This window comes from Canis lupus, chromosome 26 (assembly GCF_003254725.2).
Source record: "Canis lupus dingo isolate Sandy chromosome 26, ASM325472v2, whole genome shotgun sequence".
NCBI classification, from domain to species: Eukaryota; Metazoa; Chordata; class Mammalia; order Carnivora; family Canidae; genus Canis; species Canis lupus.
Genome location: NC_064268.1, coordinates 29,108,692 through 29,130,155, shown reverse-complemented (window position 1 = coordinate 29,130,155; position 21,464 = coordinate 29,108,692). Strand labels below are relative to the sequence as shown.

At 38.5% G+C, this 21,464-nt stretch overlaps 1 protein-coding gene across 3 annotated transcripts in view; it reads right to left on the bottom strand.

The window, feature by feature from the left end:
- Positions 1–9,343: 9,343 nt before the first annotated feature.
- LOC112676983 (protein HIRA) overlaps positions 9,344–21,464 on the bottom strand; it is an 89,435-nt gene continuing 77,314 nt past the window's right edge. For all 3 annotated transcript variants that reach the window (XM_025474860.3, XM_025474858.3, XM_025474859.3), the window contains one exon: positions 9,344–10,231. In XM_025474860.3, coding sequence (XP_025330645.1) covers positions 10,115–10,231 — 117 coding nt within the window. In that variant the 3' untranslated portion in view covers positions 9,344–10,114. The remainder of the gene's footprint in view (positions 10,232–21,464) is intronic.

Here is a 21,464-nt window from a genome sequence, read left to right as displayed (position 1 = left end):
CAATCCAATCATGAAATGGGCAAAAGACATGAACAGAAATGTCACAGAGGAAGACACAGACATGGCCAACAAGCACATGAGAAAATGCTCCGCATCACTTGCCATCAGGGAAATACAAATCAAAACCACAATGAGATACCACCTCACACCAGTGAGAATGGGGAAAATTAACAAGGCAGGAAACAACAAATGTTGGAGAGGATGTGGAGAAAGGGGAACCCTCTTGCGCTGTTGGTGGGAATGGGAACTGGTGCAGCCACTCTGGAAAACTGTGTGGAGGTTCCTCAAAGAGGTAAAACTAGATCTGCCCTGCGACCCAGCAATTGCACTGTTGGGAATTTACCCCAAAGATACAGATGCAATGAAACGCTGAGACACCTGCACCCCGATGTTTCTAGCAGCAATGTCCACAATAGCCAAACTGTGGAAGGAGCCTCAGTGTCCATCAAAAGATGAATGGATAAAGAAGATGTGGTCTATTTATACAATGGAATATTCCTCAGCCATTAGACACGACAAATACCCACCATTTGCTTCGACGTGGATGGACCTGGAGGGTATTATGCTGAGTGAAATAAGTCAATCGGAGAAGGATAAACATTATATGGTCTCATTCATTTGGGGAATATAAAAAATAGTGAAAGGGAATAAAGGGGAAAGGAGAAAAAATGAGTGGGAAGTATCAGAAAGGGAGACAGAACATGAGGACTCCTAACTCTGGGAAACGAACTAGGGGTTGTGGAAGGGGAGGTGGGCGGAGGGTGGGGGTGACTGGGAGACGGGCATTGAGGGGGGCACTTGATGGGATGAGCACTGGGTGTTATTCTATATGTTGGCAAATTGAACATCAATAAAAAATAAATATAATAAATAAATAAGTAAATAAATAAATAAATAAAACCTATTCTCAAACTGTCCAAAAAATAAAAATAGAAGGAAAACTTCCAAACTCAAAAAAAAAAAAAAGGATAAATAAAACTGATAAATCTGTAGCAAACTGGACAAAGGGGAAAATGAAGCCACAAATGTCCAATATTAGGAATGGAATAGGGGATTAAATATGAATTATCATTACAAACTCTGCAGACATAAAAAGGACAAGGGACTAGTAGGTACAACTACATAAACATAATTTTGTTGAAATGGATCAGTTCCTCAAAAAACACAAACTACCACACATATAATATGAAGTAATCTGGATAGTCATGCAAATATTAAAGATATTAGATTTGTAAATAAATATCAAAATAGAAGTCTCCATTGCTAGATGATTTCATTAAAAAGTTCTACTAATCTGTTTAAATAATTGATACTAATTCTATACATTGTCTTCCAGGAAATAGAAGAGGAGGGAATGCTTCTAAATATATTTTATGGGGGATCCCTGGGTGGCTCAGCGGTTTAGCGCCTGCCTTTGGCCCAGGGCGCCATCCTAGGGTCCAGGGATCGGGTCCCGCATTGGGCTCCCGGCATGGAGCCTACTTCTCCCTTCTCCTGTGCCTCTGCCATTCTCTCTCTCTCTATCATAAATAAATAAATAAATCTTTAAAAAATTACATATTTTATGAAGTTAGTGTTACCCTGATACAAAAGCAAGACAAATTGTATAAGAAGGGAAAGTACAGGCATGAATGCACATTACAAAGACACACACACACACACACACACACAGAGGCAGAGACATAGGAAGAGGGAGAAGTGGGCTCTATGCAGGGAGCCCAATGTAGGACTGGATCCCGCGACTCCAGGATCGCCTTGGGCGGAAGGCAAGCGCTAAACCACTGAGCCACCAGGGATCCTGCATTATAAAAATTCCTAAAAGGATACACACACACACACACACACACACAGATACACATATAAATAAATTTATATAATATATATAAATATATATATCCCTATATATATCCCTATTATATCATATACACATGTCCTATTATATCCTATTATATATGTATATATATCCTATTAAGGATATACATATATATTTTATATATGTATATGGAACTATATACCATAATCAAGTGGGATTTATTCCAGACATGGAAGGCTGGTTCAATGTTCAAGTATCAATCAATGTAATCCACTGTATTAACTGGCTAAGAAAAATTATACCATCTTATTGACTGAATTATTGCAGAAAAAGCATTTGGCAAAGTACAGCATCTTTTCTTAAAACTCTTCACAGTGTAGGGATAAAGAGAGCATATCTCAATATTATAAAAGCCATATACAAAAAGTCTACAGTGAATATCATTCTCAATGGGGAAAAACTGAGAGCTTTTCCCTCAAGGTCAGGAACATGACAGAGATGTTCACTATTACCATTGTTGTTCAACATAGTACTAGAAGTCCTAGCCCCAGCAATCAGACAACAACAACAAAATTTAAAAACATCTGAATCAGCAAAGAAGTCAAACTCTCACTTTTCACAGATGACGTGACATCATACGTGGAAAACCCAAAAGACTTCAACCCAAATTCCTAGAACTCATACAGGAATTCAGCAAAGTGGCAGGATGTAAAAATCAATGCACAGAAATCAGTTGCATTTCTATACACTAACAATGAGACAGAAGAAAGATAAATTAAGGATTCGATCCCATTTACAACTGCACTAAAACCCGTAAGATACCTAGGAGTAAACCTAACCAAAGAGGCAAAAGATCCATACTCAGAAAACTACAGAGCACTCATGGGAGAATTGAGGAAGACACAAAGAAATGGAAAAACATCCCATGTTCATGGATTAGAAGAACAAATATTGTTAAAATGTCTATGCTACCCAGAGCAATCCACACATTCAATGCAGTCCTTACCAAAATATCATAGAGATTTTTCACAGAGCTGGAACAAATAATCCTAAAATTTGTATGGAACTAGGAAAGACCCCAAATAGCCAAAGGAATGTTGAAAGAGAAAACCAAAGATGGTGGCATCACAATTCTGGAGTTCGTGCTATATTATAAAGCTGTAATCATCAAGATACTATAGTATTGGCACAAGAACAGACATAGAGATCAGTGGAACATAATAGAGAACTCAGTAATGGACCTTCAACTCCATGGTCAACTAATCTTCAACAAAGTAGGAAAGAATATCTCTTCAACAAAGAATAGTCTCTTCAACAAATGGTGCTGGGAAAATTGGACATGCAGAAGAATGAAACTGGATCACTTTTTTACACCATACACAAAAATAGACTCAAGTGGATGAAAGACCTGAATGGAATTCAGGAATTCATCAAAATCCTAGAGAACAGAAGCAGCAACCTCTTTGACCTCAGCCACAGTAAATTCTAACTAGACATGTCTCCAAAGGCAAGGGAAACAAAGGCAAAAATGAACTATTGAGACTTTATCAAGGTAAAAAGCTTCTGCATAGCAAAGGAAACAGTCGACAAAACCAAAAGACAACCAACAGAATGGGAGAAGGTATTTCCAAATGACATATCAGATAAAGGGCTAGTATCCAAAATCTATTAAGAACTCATCAAACTCAACACCCAAAGAGCAAATAATCCAATTGAGAAATTGGCAGAAAATATGAACAGACATTTCTCCAAGGAAGACATACAAATGGCCAACAGACACATGAGAAAATGCCCCACATCACTTGACATCAGGGAAATACAAATTGAAGCCACAATGAAATACCCGCCCCGGGGATCCCTGGGTGGCTCAGCGGTTTAGTGCCTGCCTTTGGCCCAGGGCGCAATCCTGGAGTCCTGGGATCGAGTCCCGCGTCAGACTCCTGGCATAGAGCCTGCTTATTCCTCTGCCTCTCTCTCTCTCATAAATAAATAAATAAATAAATAAATAAATAAATAAATAAATAAATAAATCTTAAAAAAAAAAAAACCATCCCCAAGTCAGCCAGAATGGCTAAAATTAACAAGTAGAACTTAAAATGTCACCTCTGCACCTAGCCTTTTACTGACTGTGAAATAAAAGCTGTTAACATTGAAAAAAAAATTAACAAGTAGGGAACGACAGATGTTGCGAGGATGCAGAGGAAGGATAACCCTCTTACACTCTTGGTGGGAATGCAAGCTGGTGCAGCCACTCTAGAAAACAGTATGGAGGTTCCTCAAGAAGATGAATGGATAAAGAAGATGTGACACACACACACACACACACTGGAATACCACTCAGCCACCAAAAAAATGAAATCTTGCCATTTGCAATAACATGGATAGAACTGGAGGGTATTATGTTGAGTGAAATAAGTCAACCAGAAAAAGAGAATTATATGATCTCACTCATATGTGGAATTTAAGAAACAAAACAGGATCATAGGGAAGGGAGGGAAAAATAAAACCATGAAATCAGAGAGAGACAAACCATAAGAGAATCTTAATCATAGGAAAGAAACTGAGGGTTGCTGGAGAAGAGGGCTGGGGGGATGAGATAACTGTGTGAGGGACATTAAGGAGGGCATGTGATGTAATGAGGACCGGGTATTATATAAGACTGATGAATCACTGAACTCTACCTATGACACTAATAATACATTATATGTTAATTAATTGAATTTAAAAAGTCACAGAATGGGTAATATAAAAAAATGGATCAAAGTCCTAAATATAAGAGCCAAAACTATAAAATTCTTAGTAAGAAACACAGGGGTAAGTTTACATAACCTCAGATTTATCAATGGTTTCTTAGATATGAAACTGGAAGAATAAGCAACAATTGAAAAAAACTGGACTTCATCAAAACTGAAAGCTTCAGAGACATTATCAAGAATGTAAAGAGCAACCTGCAGAATGGGAGGAAATATTTGTAAATCATACCCAATAAGGAACTTGTATTAGAATGCATAAAAAACCCTTACAACTCAATAATAAAGACAAATAATCCACTTTAAAAATTGGCAAAATCTGAAAAGACATTTCTCTAAATAAGATATTTAAATGACCAATAAGTACATTAAAAAATGCTCATCATATTTAGTCACTATGGAAATGAAAATGAAAACCACATTGAAATACCTTTCCACACTCAGTTGGACAGCTATAATAAAGTTAGATAGTTGGTGAGAATGTGTATAAATCGGAACCCTAATATACTACTGGCAACAAATGTAAAATGGTAGAGTCATTTGGAAGGTAATCTAGAAGTTCCTCAGTTAATTGAGTCACCATATGACCTAGCAGTTCTACTCCTATGTATGTATTCATGAGAAATAAAAACATGTCCATACAAAAACTTGCACACAAATGCTGATGGCATTACACATAATTGTAATTTCACAAAATGTGAAACTGACACCAATGTCCATCAGTGGATGAATAGATAAGCCAAATGCTGTAATCCAAACAATGGAATATTACTTGACCATAGGAAGGAATTAAATATTAATACAGGCTACAACATGGTTGAACCTTGATAACATTATACTAAGTGCAAGAAGCCAATCACAAAATACTACATATTCTATGATTCCATTTATATGAAATATCCAGAATTGGAAATTATAGAGGCAGAAAGTAGATTGATGGTTGTTTAGGGATGTTGGGAATGGGTCATAATAAAGCCTATGGAGTTTCTTTTTGAGGTGATGAAAATGTGACAATGGTGATGGTTGCACATATGTGTGACTCTACTAAAAACCATTGAATTGTACATTTTAGATAGGTGAACAGCATGTTGTGTGAATTATATTTCAGTAAATTTTTTAAGGGCAACACGAGGCATTCTTGTATTGATGAAAATGTTTTATATCTTTAAAAGCAAACAGAAACAAAACCTAGGAATGGTTCCTATGGTAAGTGTATATATTTAACTTTATAAGGACCATCAAACTTTATCAAAGTGACTATGTTGCTTTCCTGCTAGCAATTTATAAAAGTTCCAGTTGCTGTACATTTCATCAATATTCAGTATTACATATAATTTTTAAAAATTTAAGTCATTCTAATAGGTATGTCTTGTTATGTCATTGTGGTTTTATCATCATTTGCACTTTCTTTTTTTTTAAGATTTATTTATTCATGAGAGACACAGAGAGAAGGCAGAGACACAGAGGGAGAAGTAGACACCTTGCAGGAGCTGGATGCCAAATCCCGGATCCCGGGATCATGACCTGAGCTGAAGGCAGATGCCCAACTGCTGAGCCACCCAAGCGTCCCTCATTTGCAATTTCTGAATGACTAATGTTGAACATCTTTTTGTGTACTTATTTAGTTGTCTTCCATGTATCTTTGGTGAAGTGTTCTAAGTTTAAAATAATTAATTGCAAAAGTAGTTGAATTTTAATTAAATTTAAGTTACAACAGAACAATAATTAAATTTCACAAAATTATAAACTAAAACCAAAACACAAATAACCTTTAAAGATGAAGAACAATCAGGAGAAAATATTTGCCATGTATGTGAAAGGACAGGGATGAGGTCTAGTATGGGAAGAGATGATGGATTTTGCTTTCTCTTGGTGTACCTGCTGTGGATATATACAATCTCTCACTGCACCAACCTAACTGTAAAGGGTTCTGACTTTTCATGTGATCTGGAGGCTAAAGTGAGGCTAAAGTTGGGAAGTGCCCAAGACAATTAGGTCAGAATTTTGAGAGATAAGGAGTGCAGCCCTGGGAGATACAGGCCCCTAGTGTTTCCGCTTGCAAATGAGGTCAGCAGGCAGAGGTAGTGGGAAGGTGTGAGCATCAGTGGACAGAGTAGGGAGGTCAATAGGCATTAGGGGTAGGATGAGGAGAAAGGGGACAGTGGCATAGGAGTCATCAGCAGAAGCACAAAGAATAAGGGTGGAGCAATTTTTTTGCCATGATTTCTCCAAACACTTTTGTCATCCCCTTTTCTCTTTTCCCCTGTCTTTTGAGGACTTCTATTGCTTGTATATTACATTACCTGATGCTGTCCCATGGATTATTGACACTATTTTTTTTCTTTCTTCTTACAGATTTTTTTTACATCTGTTTTGGAACATTTTTATTGCTATGGCTTTACATTCACAAATCTTTTCAAAAAAAAAAACAAAACAGATCTTTTCTTCCACAAGGCTTCATCTTTTTCATCTCTAAAGGTTTGTGACTTTTTTATTTTTTTATTTTATTTTATTTTTTAATATATATATTTTTTTATTTATTTATGATAGTTACAGAGAGAGAGAGAGGGAGGCAGAGACACAGGCAGAGGGAGAAGCAGGCTCCATGCACCGGAAGCCCGATGTGGGATTCGATCCCGGGTCTCCGGGATCACGCCCTGGGCCAAAGGCAGGCGCCAAACCGCTGCGCCACCCAGGGATCCCTACTTTTTTATAGTCTTCTATGTTTGTACTTAATTTTTTGAACACAATGGATCGTATTAACCATTTTAATGTCCTCTGCTAGTTATAATCTCTGTGTAAGTTCAGGGTCAGTTTTGATTGATCAGTCAAGATTGATTATTCTCATTTTGGATTGTGTCCTTGCTTCATGTGCCTGGTAGTCATTGTGAACTTTACTGTTGGATGTTGCATACTTTTGTTTTGTTATAAAGCCTCTTGAAATTTGCTTTGCAATGTAATTAATTAGTTGGAACCAGTTTGATCCTTTTTGGGTCTTGCTTTTATTTTACTTAGATGAATCTGGAGCAGTATTCTAATTATTTTTCAATATTTAGGCAATATTTCCTGAGTACTCTACCCCAAGCCTATAAATTACAAGTTTTTCTAGTCCGGTTGGTAGGAACAATACTTTTCTTAGCCCTGAGTAATACGTAGGCAATTTTCACTTTAATCATTTCAGGTGGTTCTCTGCCTACCATGGGCTGTCTCATTTGCACAGCCTTACAGTGGTCAGTTGAGTATGCATTGATAGGGTAGGGCTCCCTCTACTGAGCTCCAGGGTTCTCTATGGAGCTTCTCCTATCTGGTATTCTGTCCTGTGAACTCTGGCTGCCTCGGTCTCCCTGGGCTCTCAGCTTTATTTCTTTAACTCACGTAGTTGGCTGGGTTCTACCTCAGTTTCCCCTTCCTTTGCTGCAGCCTGGAAACTCTGAGTAGTAAGCTACCGCATTCATAGAGCTCATCTTGTTTGTTTTTTCTATCTCCCAGAGTTACTGTCTTTTGTTTTCGGATATTCAGTGTCTTGAGATCATTGTTTCATGTATGTTGACTGGCTTTTTTGGTTGGTTCAGGTAGGAGGGTCAATTTGGTCTGTTATTCTGTTTTGGCTGGAAGAAGTCCCTGACATCTTTCTGCTTATTTTCCTATCCTCTCCAAATAATAGCATCAGGTGGCTCAGTCAGTTGGGGGTCTGACTCTTGATCTCGGGGCAGAAGCCTACTTAAAAAAACAGACAAAAAATTCACAAATAATAGTGTAAAAACACTGACTGTTAAAGTTTTCTTCTAGGAGGCATTTGTAAAGCACCAGAACTTTGCCTATATGATCCTAGTTAGTCCTCACAACTATGCAGGTTTCCTTAACTTCCATTTGACAGTTGAAAAGCAAGGCCCAGATTTTTGCTGGTTTGGATTCCGGACAAGCCTGTCAGTCCTGAGGCCATCTGCATCTTGTGGTCCACAAAGTTCTCCATGCCATGCTGCAGAATTGCCAGGGGAGCTGCCTGACCCACATCGCATCTCTGGCTCCTCATTCCTTAAAGAAAAGCTTATACTTGCAGCCTGGCTTTTGAAGTGTTCATACCCACAGGTACTCTGTACACTCCAGCTTTTTCAGGCATGCATGTATGCCTGTGTCTCATCCAGCTACTTGACATGAATGAGAAGGCAGTAAGATGGCCACTAGGTAAGAAAGCTTCCAGAGAGGAGAAATTAGTGGCCAGAGTCCAAATCCAGGCCTCTGTCTTGAGACTCAGGATCCCACATAGCTGGCAGGGAGGCAACCCTCAGGTACGTAACACAGAGGTAAAGATGTTCCATTCTCACCATGCTTGAAGATTTTGTGATTCCGGCTATTTCCTCTCCCGTGGGTCAGCTTCTGGACCACTTTCTAGGAAAATCACAGCTTTCAGATAATTCTTCAGAAAACACAAGTCTGTACTTGCTGATTTCCTTCCATGAAATTGACAAGCCTTTGGTGCCCAGCATGATCAGGGACCAAGAGGCACAACAGAGCTGGAAGCAAAGACCTTAATGCCTGGTTTGGGAAGAGACTCATGGGAGGTGGCCTACCTGCTAGCCCCAGAAGCCTGAGATGCTTCATGGTCAAGGAAATGACCTCCATGCTGGGAAATGAGTTTCTCCACAGAGAGGTTGAGGTCATTAGATGACATCAAAGATCCTTCTGGTTTTGATGTTCCATAACTGCCCATTTTGGGATAGGGATCAATAGTAGGGGTAGGAAGATAGAAATTAGAAGGAAAAGGCAGGGGAAGCCAGGATGATTTGGTATCCAATGCGTGTTCATTTATTTTACACTTACAAAAGAAATCGCCCACCCCTCTGCCCCATTCCCCAAAAAACAGTCTCTTTTTACAAACATTTAAAAATTAAAACCAAATGAAGATAGACAAGTTAATTTCAGTACAATTATTTTTCAATGTAGCTGTCATAATTAGAGTTTAAATTTCCTACAAGTGACCAATGTCCAAGTGACTTATAGGGAAATCCTGATTATTGGCCAAAAGGAAAATTCCATATTACAAGTTAGCAAATTCTAGTACAAAAATAGTCCGTGTTGGAATAGCCTTTCCTTTTACATAGGTCTCAGGTCAGTCTACTGACTGCATAATACACTAACATTTCAGGGTTCTCTCTTTCACAAATGGCTCATTCGTCATAGCTGAAGCAGCACGGTGCCTGCAGTGGCAGGGACTAGTGTCCACCTCGGGACCGTGCTGGAGACGGCAGGCCTGGGAGTGCCTCAGTGACTCCAGGGCAGCAGGGCAGGGCTCCAGCCCCTGCTCCATACGGGGATCCTGGAGGGAGGGATGAGTGGCTGGCAGAGCTGCCCCGTTCTGAGGGAGCAAGAGGCCCAGGACATAGGGGAAGTCTGCCCAGGTTGCTGGGCCAGCGCTGGCACAGGACAACCCACCTCCTGCCAGTGTCTCCTCGTCCTTCTGTAGCCTGACGAGGTGAGAGGGGGCCCTGCACGTTGTTAGTGGCGAGAGTGTGGCCCTGCCCTTGCTGCAGCCAGGGAAGGCCTGGGCAGGCTACTTGTCCCTCAGGATGTCGAGCTGTTCTTGACACTCGGTAAAGAGGCGCTGAAAGCGGAGATTCTGCCCAATGACTGGCAGCAGCTCCTTCAGTAGCTCCCTCTTCCGCAGACCCTGTGGACACAAAAGTGACAATTGAGTGCAAGTGTCAATGAGGAGACCTGGACTGTGCTGGGCTTCCCTGGTCAGGCAGAGGCCCTTGTGCCCATCTGACCCCCAGACATCCCCTGGAGAAACTACAGATGGTGAGAACAATTTCTCTACATGCTGGGAAGTACCAGGCAAGCTAAAAGCCTGAGCTGGCGCGTGTGAGGTAGAGTGGCAGGGAGCAAGGGAGGGACACAGTGCAAGGATACAGCAAAGAAAACTAGGGTACGTTCTGCTCCTCTGTGTCCCCTAAGTCTGCTAGCACAGTTATTGCTGGCCTTCAACTACACTGATTAGTGGCCACAGTAGCTTGGTCTTTCAGAGCAGGATGGAAGTAGAATATTAGGGGTAGAGGGGCAGGTGGCTGGCCATCCAGGAGGAGTTGTTCCCTCATGTGGATGCTCTCTGGGGGCGTGAGGTCAAGTCTAAGGGGCGAAGAGGCACCTGGGAGGCAGTGGCTGGCCTTAGTTTTACAATCCTGGGGCATCTGTCTTTGGGCCTTGCCCAAGACTCTTTCATGCCTGGGTGGATACACTGGCACCATGGTCTGCCTGGGCTCCTCTGCAACATGTACTGCAAGGAGGGATCTCCACTGCACAGAACCCTGACTGAGGAACACAGCTGCTGCTGCAAAAAATAAAAATAAAAACCACCAAACGACAATACTGACTGCTGGAAGAGAAGGAAGGCCTAAGATATTAAAATAAGTATGGTATCAAGACAAGGAATTATAGAAAAGAACCAAGTATAGATATTAATTTTGAGCAACACAGTGGTTAAGGGATGGGATCTGCAGGAGAATGGGTACTGCTGAAAACCAAGTCTGAGTGGAGTTGGATGGAGGACCAGGCCATGCCCGAGGAAGAAAATGTAAGAGGAGAAACCATATAGGAAAAGTAAAGGCAGATGGAGGATGACAGATGGGCCTAATATCTACAAAATGAGTCCCTCAGGAGAGAGAGAAAGGAGAGAGAAGGAAATATTTAAGGAAATAATACAGTTATTTCATGGAATTAAAGAAAATCAAATGGCCTTAGGTTGAAAGCCTCCATGAGTGCTGATCATGTAAGACACAAAAACATAATTAAGGCCATATATGAAAAAGCCACAGCTAACATGCTCAAGGTGAAAAACTGAGAGCTTTTCCTCTAAGATCAGTTATAAGACAAGGGTGTCCATTCTCTACTACTTAGTTTTTCAACATAATACTGGGAGTCCTAGCCACAGTAGTCAGATAAGAAAAAGAAACAGGAAAAAAAAAAAAAAGAAAAAAGAAAAAAGAAAAAGAAACAGGAATCTAAATTGTTAAGGAGTAAGTAGTACTTTTGCTATTTGCAGGTGACATGATACTACTATACATTACTACATAGAAAATCCTAAAGACTCCAAAAAATTACTAGAACTGATAAATGAATTCAGCAAAATCAAAGGACAGAAAATTAATATACAGAAATCTGTTGCATGTCTTCACACTAATAATAACAAAGTGGCAGAAGAGAAATTAAGAAAACAACCCTATTTACAATTGTACAAAGAATAATAAAATACCTAGGAGTAAACCTAACCAAGGACATGAAAGACCTTTACTCCAAAAACTATAAAACACTGATCAAAGAAATTAAAGATGACACAAATAAATGGGAAGATATTCCATGGTCACATATTAGAACAACCAATATTGTGAAAATGTCTGTATTATCCAAGCAGTCTATAGACTTAATGCAATCCCTATCAAAATACCAACATTTTTCATAGAACTAAGGAAAAAAAAAAGATATGGAAAGACTGATATTTAGATACTTTAGGATGAAACATAGAGTTTGAAAATATCAAAGATAGAAAAAACCTGGAAGTTTCTTAAAAAAACAAAAGCATATTTATCACATACAAAAGAGGGACCAAGATATACAATAAAGTAGTATTTTTAATATATTAGAAAAAAACCTCGTTAACTTAAACTTTTTTTTTTTTTAATTTTTTTATTTATTTATAATAGTCACAGAGAGAGAGAGAGAGAGGCAGAGACACAGGCAGAGGGAGAAGCAGGCTCCATGCACCGGGAGCCCGACGTGGGATTCGATCCCGGGTCTCCAGGATCGCGCCCTGGGCCAAAGGCAGGCGCCAAACCACTGCGCCACCCAGGGATCCCAACTTAAACTTTTTTACTCAAACAGATATTCATATAAGAGTATAATAAAAAATATTCTTAGGCTTTTAAGACCTCTAAAGGTTTGCCACAAGAAATATCCACCATGAAAATGTTTTGGAGGAAATATTCAAAGAAGACATAAATCCAGACAATGCTAAAAGAGATACGAAAAAAATACAGTCAACTCTGGCTAAAAAATTAAAGCTAAGAAGGAGATACCATGACACACCTATCAGAATGGCTAAAATAAAAATACCGACAATACTGGGACGCCTGGGTGACTCAGGTCATGATCCCAGAGCTACGGGATCAAGTCCCACATCCGGCTCCTGCAGGGAGCCTGCTTCTCCCTCTGCCTGTGTCTCTGCCTCTCTCTCTCTCTCTGTGTCTCTCATGAATATGTAAAATAAAATCTTTAAAAATAAAAAGTAAAACAAAACAAAACAAAAAAACAAAACAAAACAAAAAAAACAACTCTGGCTAAAGTTTATATTGGCCTTAAGAAAACCAAGAAAACAAAAAATACAAAAGGCTTAAGCTTGGTGATAAAAGATAGAGAAAGATACATTAGAAAAGAATAAAAAAAGAGCTACTAGTATTATATAAATACCAAAGTAGATTTTGTGACAGAAACATCACTGGGGAAAGAGCAAGTCAAAAGAGAGGGACAAAACCACCCTCGGGGATATTTTAATACACATTCAAATAATGATGAGTCATAGCAAGGCAGAAATCTGCAGATTCAGGTGGTCTGAACTGAACAGTTAGTAAACATGACTTAATGGCATATACAAAATGAAAACAAACATTCTTTGGTACACATGGACACATAAAAAATTGCTCTAAAAGCAAACCTCAACAAAATAGCAGGTATCATGTAGACTGCAGATTGGCATGCCAAATACAGCCTACTATCTATTTTTGTAAGTAATTTTATCAAAATGCAGCCATACCTGCCTATTTGTTTACACAAATACAGCAGAGTGGAGTAGTTGCAACAGAGACTAGATTTACAAAGCCTGAAATGTTTACTCTCTAATTCCTGACAGAGGAAGTTTGCCAACTCCTGATATAAATCCTGTTCTCTAACCAAAATACAACTGAGTAGAACTTATGACTAATTAATCAATTAATTCATTAAATTAATGTTAGTTAACTGAAATTAAAAATGGTTCATACAAGTAAATGGTAATAAAAACACTAACTGCTGTCAAGTTGGTGAAATGCCACAGAAGTGAGGCTTTCATGAGGATACTCAGACACAATAAAATCTTTGAAAAAAGAAAAAAATAAAATGGGATGCCTTGGAGGCTCAGCAGTTGTGTCCGCCTTCAGCTCAGGGCATGATCCCATGGTCCCAGGACCAAGTCCCACATCGGGCTCACTGAGGGCAGCCTGCTTCTCCCTCTGCCTGTGTCTCTGTCTCTCTCTGTGTGTCTCTGATGAATAAATAAACAAAATCTTAAAAAAGAAAAAAGAAAAAAAAGGGATACTTAGAAACATAAAACATCATATATCAGAGAGATATATATCATCATATATCAGAATGATAACCAATTACCTAAGCCCAACCTATGGTATTAGGAAAGAAGGAAGAAAAGAAAGAAAGAAAAAGACATTAGAAAAAAAATTCTTAAAATGAGCCTTTATGACTGGCTAAAGAGGGGAGCCAGTCTGCAAAGACTGGGAAAGGTGGTCATTTTTTTTCAAATGCCTAATATCAAACAAAAGATCAGAGGGCATACAAAGAAACAGAGAAACACAGATATGGTTAGATATGGTACTGACCCATTCAAAATAAATACTTCCAGAAACTGATGCTAAAGAAACACAGCCCTGGAACTTATGTGACAAAGACTTTAAAACAATTGTCTTAAATATGCTCAAAGAGAACACGAACAGATAGACGTATCAGGAAAATGATACGTAAACAGAATAAGAATATCAACAAAGAGGTAAAAATTATAAAGAAGAACCAAACTAAAATTCTAGAGCTTAAAAACATAGTAAAAACTAAATAGAAAAATTCACTCGAGGGGTGCAACAGTAGACTTGAAGAGACAAAAGAAAGAATCAATGAACTGGAATTCAAGTTATTTGAAATTACTGAATACAAACAGCAAAAAGAAAATAGAATGAAGAAAAATGAAAATAGCCTAAGGGACTTACAGGACACCAACAAGCAGACCAATATATGCATTTTTGCAAGTCCCAGAAGAATAACAGAGAGAGCAAGAGAGAGGAAGAGAGCTTATTTGGAGAAATAATGGCTAAAAAGTTCCCATATTTGAGGAAAGACATGGATTTACAAATCCAAGCTCAACAGACACTCCATGTAGGAAAACCCCAAAGGAACCCATATTGTGACAGATTTTAATCAAACTAGGGGTGGTGGAAGGGGAGGGGGCGAGGGGTGGGGATTGAATGGGTGATGGGCACTGAGGGGGGCACTTGACAGGATGAACACTGGGTGTTATTCTGTATGTTGGCAAATTGAACACCAATAAAAACTAAATTTATTAAAAAAAAAAAGAAAAAGAAAAAAATACAATAAAAAAAGAAAGAAAGAAAGAAAGAAAGAAAGAAATACAAGATGGGATACTTGTCCTAAGGGAACTTACAAACCAGTAGAAAGGACTGACCCCATAACACACAACAGTGACCCATCCATGTCAAGACAGAGTGAAGCATTTGTGTCTATGAGATGGGTTGTATGTCTCTCATTAAATATTTAAGGACAAATGGATTTTGCCCTTGAGGTATTACACGGATTGAGAAAAATCAGCAAAAGATAAAGGCCAAACTAGAGATGATTTTTTAAGTGTTGTATTCGGGGGGAAAAAGAAATACTCACAAGAACCATCCCTTGATGTTTTATCAGTTGTCATGTGTACACACAAGGCAGCACAGGGTCAGGATGGACAGCGTTGGCTCTGGAGCCAGCCAGTCTGGCTTCAAACCAGACTCAGGATTCTTGGTCAAAGTCCATAACTTCTCTATGGCTCAGTTTCCCTATCTCTCATGGAGGGATAGTAACAGTACCCACCTCAGAGCATTATTATGAGGACTGAAGGAATGCGTTTGAGGAATGCTCTTAAAATAGAGCCTGACACAAAATACATGCTTGTAAGAATCTGTTAAATGCATTAAATACTTTGTATCCCCCCCCCCCAAAATCAAACCATGGAACATCAAAGACAAATAATCTTGAAAGCAGAAACGTGGCTCATTAAGTAAAAAGCATACTCAATAAGGATATTTCTCAGCAGGAACACTGAAGGCCAGAAGGCAGTGGGATGACGTATTTAAGGTGCTAAGAGAAAAACTGACATCTGAGAATACCATATCCAGCAAACTACCCTCCAAAAACAAAAAGACATTTGAGAATACTATATCCAGCAAAACTACCCTTCAAAAACAAAATGAACACATTCTAGATAAACAAAAACCAATGGAATTCATTACCATTAGATCTACCCTACAAGAAATACTAAAGGGAGTCCAAGTTGATATGAAAGGATGCTAGACAATAAAATATAATGTTCTCTGGTAAAGGTAAAAATAAGGACAAATATAAAAACCCATATTATGTAATTTTGTTTGGTAATTCCATTTTTCATTCTAAGATTTAAAAGACAAAAGCATAAAAAACTATGATTCTATGTTAAAGGCTATAGAATATATAAAGATATAATTGTGACTTCAATAACATAAAGTAGGTGGAATGGAACTGTAAAGGAGTAGGCAATGTTTCTATATACAATTGAAATTAAATTGTAATCACTTTAAAATAGATTGCTATAGCTTTAGAATGTTTTTGTTACACCTGGTTATCAAAAAGAAAATATCTATAGAATATATATAAAAGGAAAAGAGAGAATCAAAACATGTCAAAACATGTCACTAAAAAAATAAACACAAAGTAAAATAATAAAGGAGGAAATGAGGTACAAAAAGCTATGAAACATACAGAAAATAACAAAATGGCAATATTAAGTATTTATCTGTTAGTAATTACTTCATTATTTTTTTTTGAGAAGAGAGAGAGAGAGAGAAGGGCCATCGGAAGAAGAGGAGAGAGAAAATCTTAAACAGACTCCATGCATGGTGCAGGGTCAGATGTGGGACTCAGTCTCCCAACTCTGAGATCATGACCTGAGCCAAAATCAAGAATTGGATGCTTAACCGACTGAACCACTGAGGCACCTGCCAGTAATTACTTCAAATGTAAATGGATTAAACTCCTCAATTAAAAAAAAAAAAAAAAAAAGGGTAAAAAGCCAGAATCAAACTATATGCTATCTATAAGAAACTCACTTTATATCTAAGGACACACATAGGTTGAATATGAAAGAATAGAAAAAGATAGTCCATGGAAATACTAACCAAAATGGCTATACTCATATCATAGAAATAGATTTTATTTAAAAAAACATTACAACAGACAAAGAAGGACATTGTAAAATGATAAAAGGGTCAATTCACCAAAGATGATGTAACAATTATAAACATATGCAACAAACATCAGAGCTTCTAAATATACGAAGAAAGCATTGAGTTGAAAGGAAAAATAGTTTTACAATAATTGAAGGAGACTTCAATATCCCACTTTCAATAATGGATACAACTAGATAGGGGATTAATAAGGAACCAGAAGACTTAAAAAAGCAATATAGACCAATTGTACCTTATGTACATATATAGAACATTCCACTTAACAACAGCAGAATATATTGTTTTCAAGTGCATATTGAACATTCTCCAGGAGAGACCACATGTTGGATCACAAAACAAATTTCAATAGGTTTAAAAAGAATGACATCTTAAAGGTATCTTTTCTAATCACAATGGAATGAAACCAGAAATCAAAAGCTAAAGGAAAAGTGGACAATCTGCAAATATGTGGAAATGAAACAACACATTGTTAAGCAATGTGAAGAAATCACAAGGGAAATTAGAGAATATCTTGAGACCAAGGAAAATGAAAACAACATACCAAGAATTATAGGATGTAGCAAAAGCACTTTTTAGACAGAAAAATCAGAGCTGTAAGAATCTATATAGCAGGACCTCAAATCAGTAACCTTCCATCCTTTGAAACTAGAAAAATAAAGGCAAGCTAAACCCAAATAAAAAAGAAGCAAGAAAATCATAGATATTTGAGTGAAAATAATAAAGAGAATAAAAAAATAGAGAAAAGAATGAAACCAAAATATACTATTTGAAAAGATCATAAAAATTGATAAACTGTTAGCCAGATGGAAAAAGAGAAAAGAATGGAATGATAATCAAATCAAACAGGAACATTACAACTGATGCCACAAGTCAAAATTATAAATAAGGGAATACTATAAACAATTGTACGCCAACAAATTGGACAATCTACATAAAATGGACAAATGCTTAGAAACACATTGCCTACCAAGACCAAATCATGAAGAAATACAAAATAAGAATGAATGTATAACTAGCAGAAGACTGAATCGGTAATCACAAATTTCCGAACAAAAAAGAGCTTATGACTGACCAAATGGCTTCACTGGTAATTAGCACCAAATATTCAAAGAATTAACAATCTTCAGTTGATGCAAATTTTTTTTTTATCAAGTTCAACAGTTTCATTACAAAAAGAGACTAATAATATAAGTCAACTACTTCATAATAAAACTACAAAATATGGCTGAAAGAAATTAAAGAAGACTCAAGTAAATGGAAAGACATCCCCTGTTCATGGACTGGAAGACTTAATATGGCTAAGACGCCAATAACATCAAAACAATCTAAACAGAATAATTCATCCTAAAATTCATATGGAATCTCAAGGGACCCTGAATAACAACAAGACTCTTGAAAATGAATGCTGGAGGCCTCACAGTTTCTGACTTCAAAACTTATTTCTGTTCTTTCCATAAGTGGCCTGAGGTGACCTCTAAAAACGGTTCACTATTCACTTGATCCAGAAAGCCCTACAAAATCATGCAAATCACGAGGTTCAAGCTTTGTGTTCATTTTATGAACATATCAATGGTATGCGTATCTGAAAAGCCACCATGTATCTGAAGGATATTACTTTATAGAAGCAATGTGTGCCATTCTGTTGCTCTAATGGTTGAGTTGGTAGGTGTGCTAAGGCCAAACAGTGGGGCTGGACAGGGTTAGTGATCTGAAAAGAGTGAATTTTTACTACACAGGTTAAAATGCAGAGTAACACTGAACTTAAGGGTTTAGATGTAGATTCTCTAGTCATTGAGCATATCCAGGTGAACAAAACCCCCTGACGTGTGGTGAGAACTCACAGAGCACATGTTCAGGCTAACCTATATATGAGCTCTCCCTGCCACAGATATGAGCCTTACTGAAAAAGAGCAGACTGTTCCTAAACCAGAGGAAGAGGTTGCACAGAAGAAAAAGATATCCCAGAAGGAAATGAAGAGAGAAAAACTTAGGGCCTGGGAGTAAATTCTGCATAAAATAAATGTAAGTAAAACCCACAAAACTTATTTCAAAACTATTGTACCTTTTAATTTTTGACCTATGTGACTATATTACCATCCAAAATAAAATTTTAAATTAAAAAGCTGAAAAATTTAATTAAAAAACTGAAAGGATGAAGTAAATTGCTATAAACGAAGCAGTATATTCTGCTTGTCTGTGTGGCACCAGGGGAAAGCTTCAGGCCAGAGGATCTGCCCTCTGGCCTGAAGGCTGGTGTCAGTATCAACTGCCACCAAGTACCAGCTCCCACTTTGGGCTCTAGTATGTCTCCTTATTGTTTAAGGCAGCGGCCTGGAACATAGCTCATCACCACATTTCTGGCCATTGTTACAGGTCCCACCATGAAGACTGGCAGAGGGAGGTTTCCAAAAGCAGGATCTGGCTGGGGAGACTGTGCATAGGGCTCAGGCACCTGAAGGATAGTTGCTTAGTGGCCCAATCCTTGGCTTCCTGTCTCCCTCCTGTGCACATTGAACCATGATCTTTGAGACAAAGAAGTCTGGACCTTTGGGGTCTCCTGAAGCAAACAGGTAGCTCATATCCCAAAGAGTAATTTCCCAGTATATAAAGAGTTCCTACAAACCAGTAAGAAAAACATATGATGACAAAGTATTTCAAGAAATAGTTAAAAAAAAGGAAGTGTAAGTGGCTCTTAAATAAATTATGTTTCTAATAAGCCTCTTGGGAGGGTTGCTGAAGTCAGCAATGTTGGTTGTTAAGTCCATCTTCCATCTACTGCTCCACTTTCCCAGCCACCTTGAGAACTAGTTCCATTTGAATGGCCAATTCTTATCATAAAAGTGTTCACAAAGAAACTCAACAAGAGAGCAGAATACTCATAGTCAAACTTGCTCTCAATATCTAGATAAAGAGATAGTAAAAAAGTTTTTTCTTTTTTTTAAGTTATAAATTCAGCATAGTGCTGATGTCAGGAGGGAATGTGGTAGACATTAGGAGTTGGCTATGTCCACACCTGCTCTAAGACCTCTTTTCTTCTACATACACTTTACTGTTCATTTCCCCAGACTCCCTTGCAACAAGGGTGCTCAAGTGACTTGCCAGTTGACTATAAGGCACAGACTAGCTTTTGGGAGAGCTTTCCTTATTCTGGTAAAGAATGGTAAATATTTCTGGTACTGGCTTCCCCTTGTCCCCTCTTTCCTTGAACTTGGACGATCTCCAAGAAGGAGCATTATTTACCTGCAGCTGGAAGTATCTGTCATAGGCCATGAGCAGGCCAGCTATGTTAGGCAGTTTACAGAAGGTGGAAAGAAGGTAGGACCACACTGATGGTACTCCTGGGAAGGGAGTCCCAGGCTCTTCTGGGCAAAGCTCCAATGAGGTATCCTGCTTGGAGCTGGCAAGAACAAGTATCAGGAAGGGGTGGGAGAAAAAAGCACATGGCTAATAACTCGTGGCCTGTTTGTGCCTCCTTCCCTCTGCGCCACATTGGCCTAGCACGCTTGCCTTTAGGCTGAGCCAGGAAACTGTTATGCAGAGCTCCAGCTGATGTCTTGGGCTAAGGCTCCCAGAATGGCAGCTGAATCAGAATGAAGCTCTAGAACTTGGCCAGGGGAGAGGTTGATCAGGGACATGCTGACCTATCTCCCATCCAAGATGTCCTGTCAGGGTGTCCTGGAGGTGACATGTGCTAGGGAAACAGCTCTACTCTTACTGTTAATTCAAAACAATGCTTACTGTTGAGAACAGGGGATCAAGCTACAAAAACAGAAATGAGACCTCAGAGAACTAATGTGCTGGCAAAAAAGGGTTGAGCTGGAATGTGAGGAAGACAGAAATCCAGAGAGGGATGCCTTTGCCTTGGAACATCTATTGATGAGAAAGAGGCTGAGGAAGTTTCTACCAGACTTGAGGGCCTAGGGGGATCAAAGCAGGGACCAAAATGAAAAGTGGGGGTCCCTTCTTTTGGCTACCCCAAAGAATAAAGGTAAACTGGAAATAAACCAGCCCCTGCACAAATGAATGTCTGGCTTTGAATCCTGAGATAGCCCAGAAAACCTGAACTAGGTTGAGGGGACTTTGTAGTGCTGGTGCCTCAAGAAATGGCAGCAGCAAATAAAAGTACTCTGTGAAAGAAGGTAACATCACAAGGCCTCAAACCATTTCTACAAATAACTTTTCAAATAATACGTCCAGCAGACAGTTAAAAATAATCAGGCATATAAGGAAATAAGATAATATAAATGAAAACCAGTAGAGACATTTATAGGCAATAGAAACAGATCCACAAGGGCTCCTGATAGTTGAACTATTAGACATACAACTTTAAAATACTACTCAGCCATCAAAAAAAAAAAAAAAAAGTAATCTTGCCATTTGCAATGACGTGGATGGAACTAGAGGATATTATGCAAAGCGAAATAAGTCAACGGAGAAAGTCAATTATAATATGTAGAATTTAAGAAACAAAACAGAATCATAGGGGAAAAGAGGAAAAAATAAAACAAGATGAAATCAGAGAGGGAGACGAACCATAAGAGATTCATATCATAGGAAAGAAACTGAGGGTTGTAGGAGGGGAACAGGGTAGAGGAT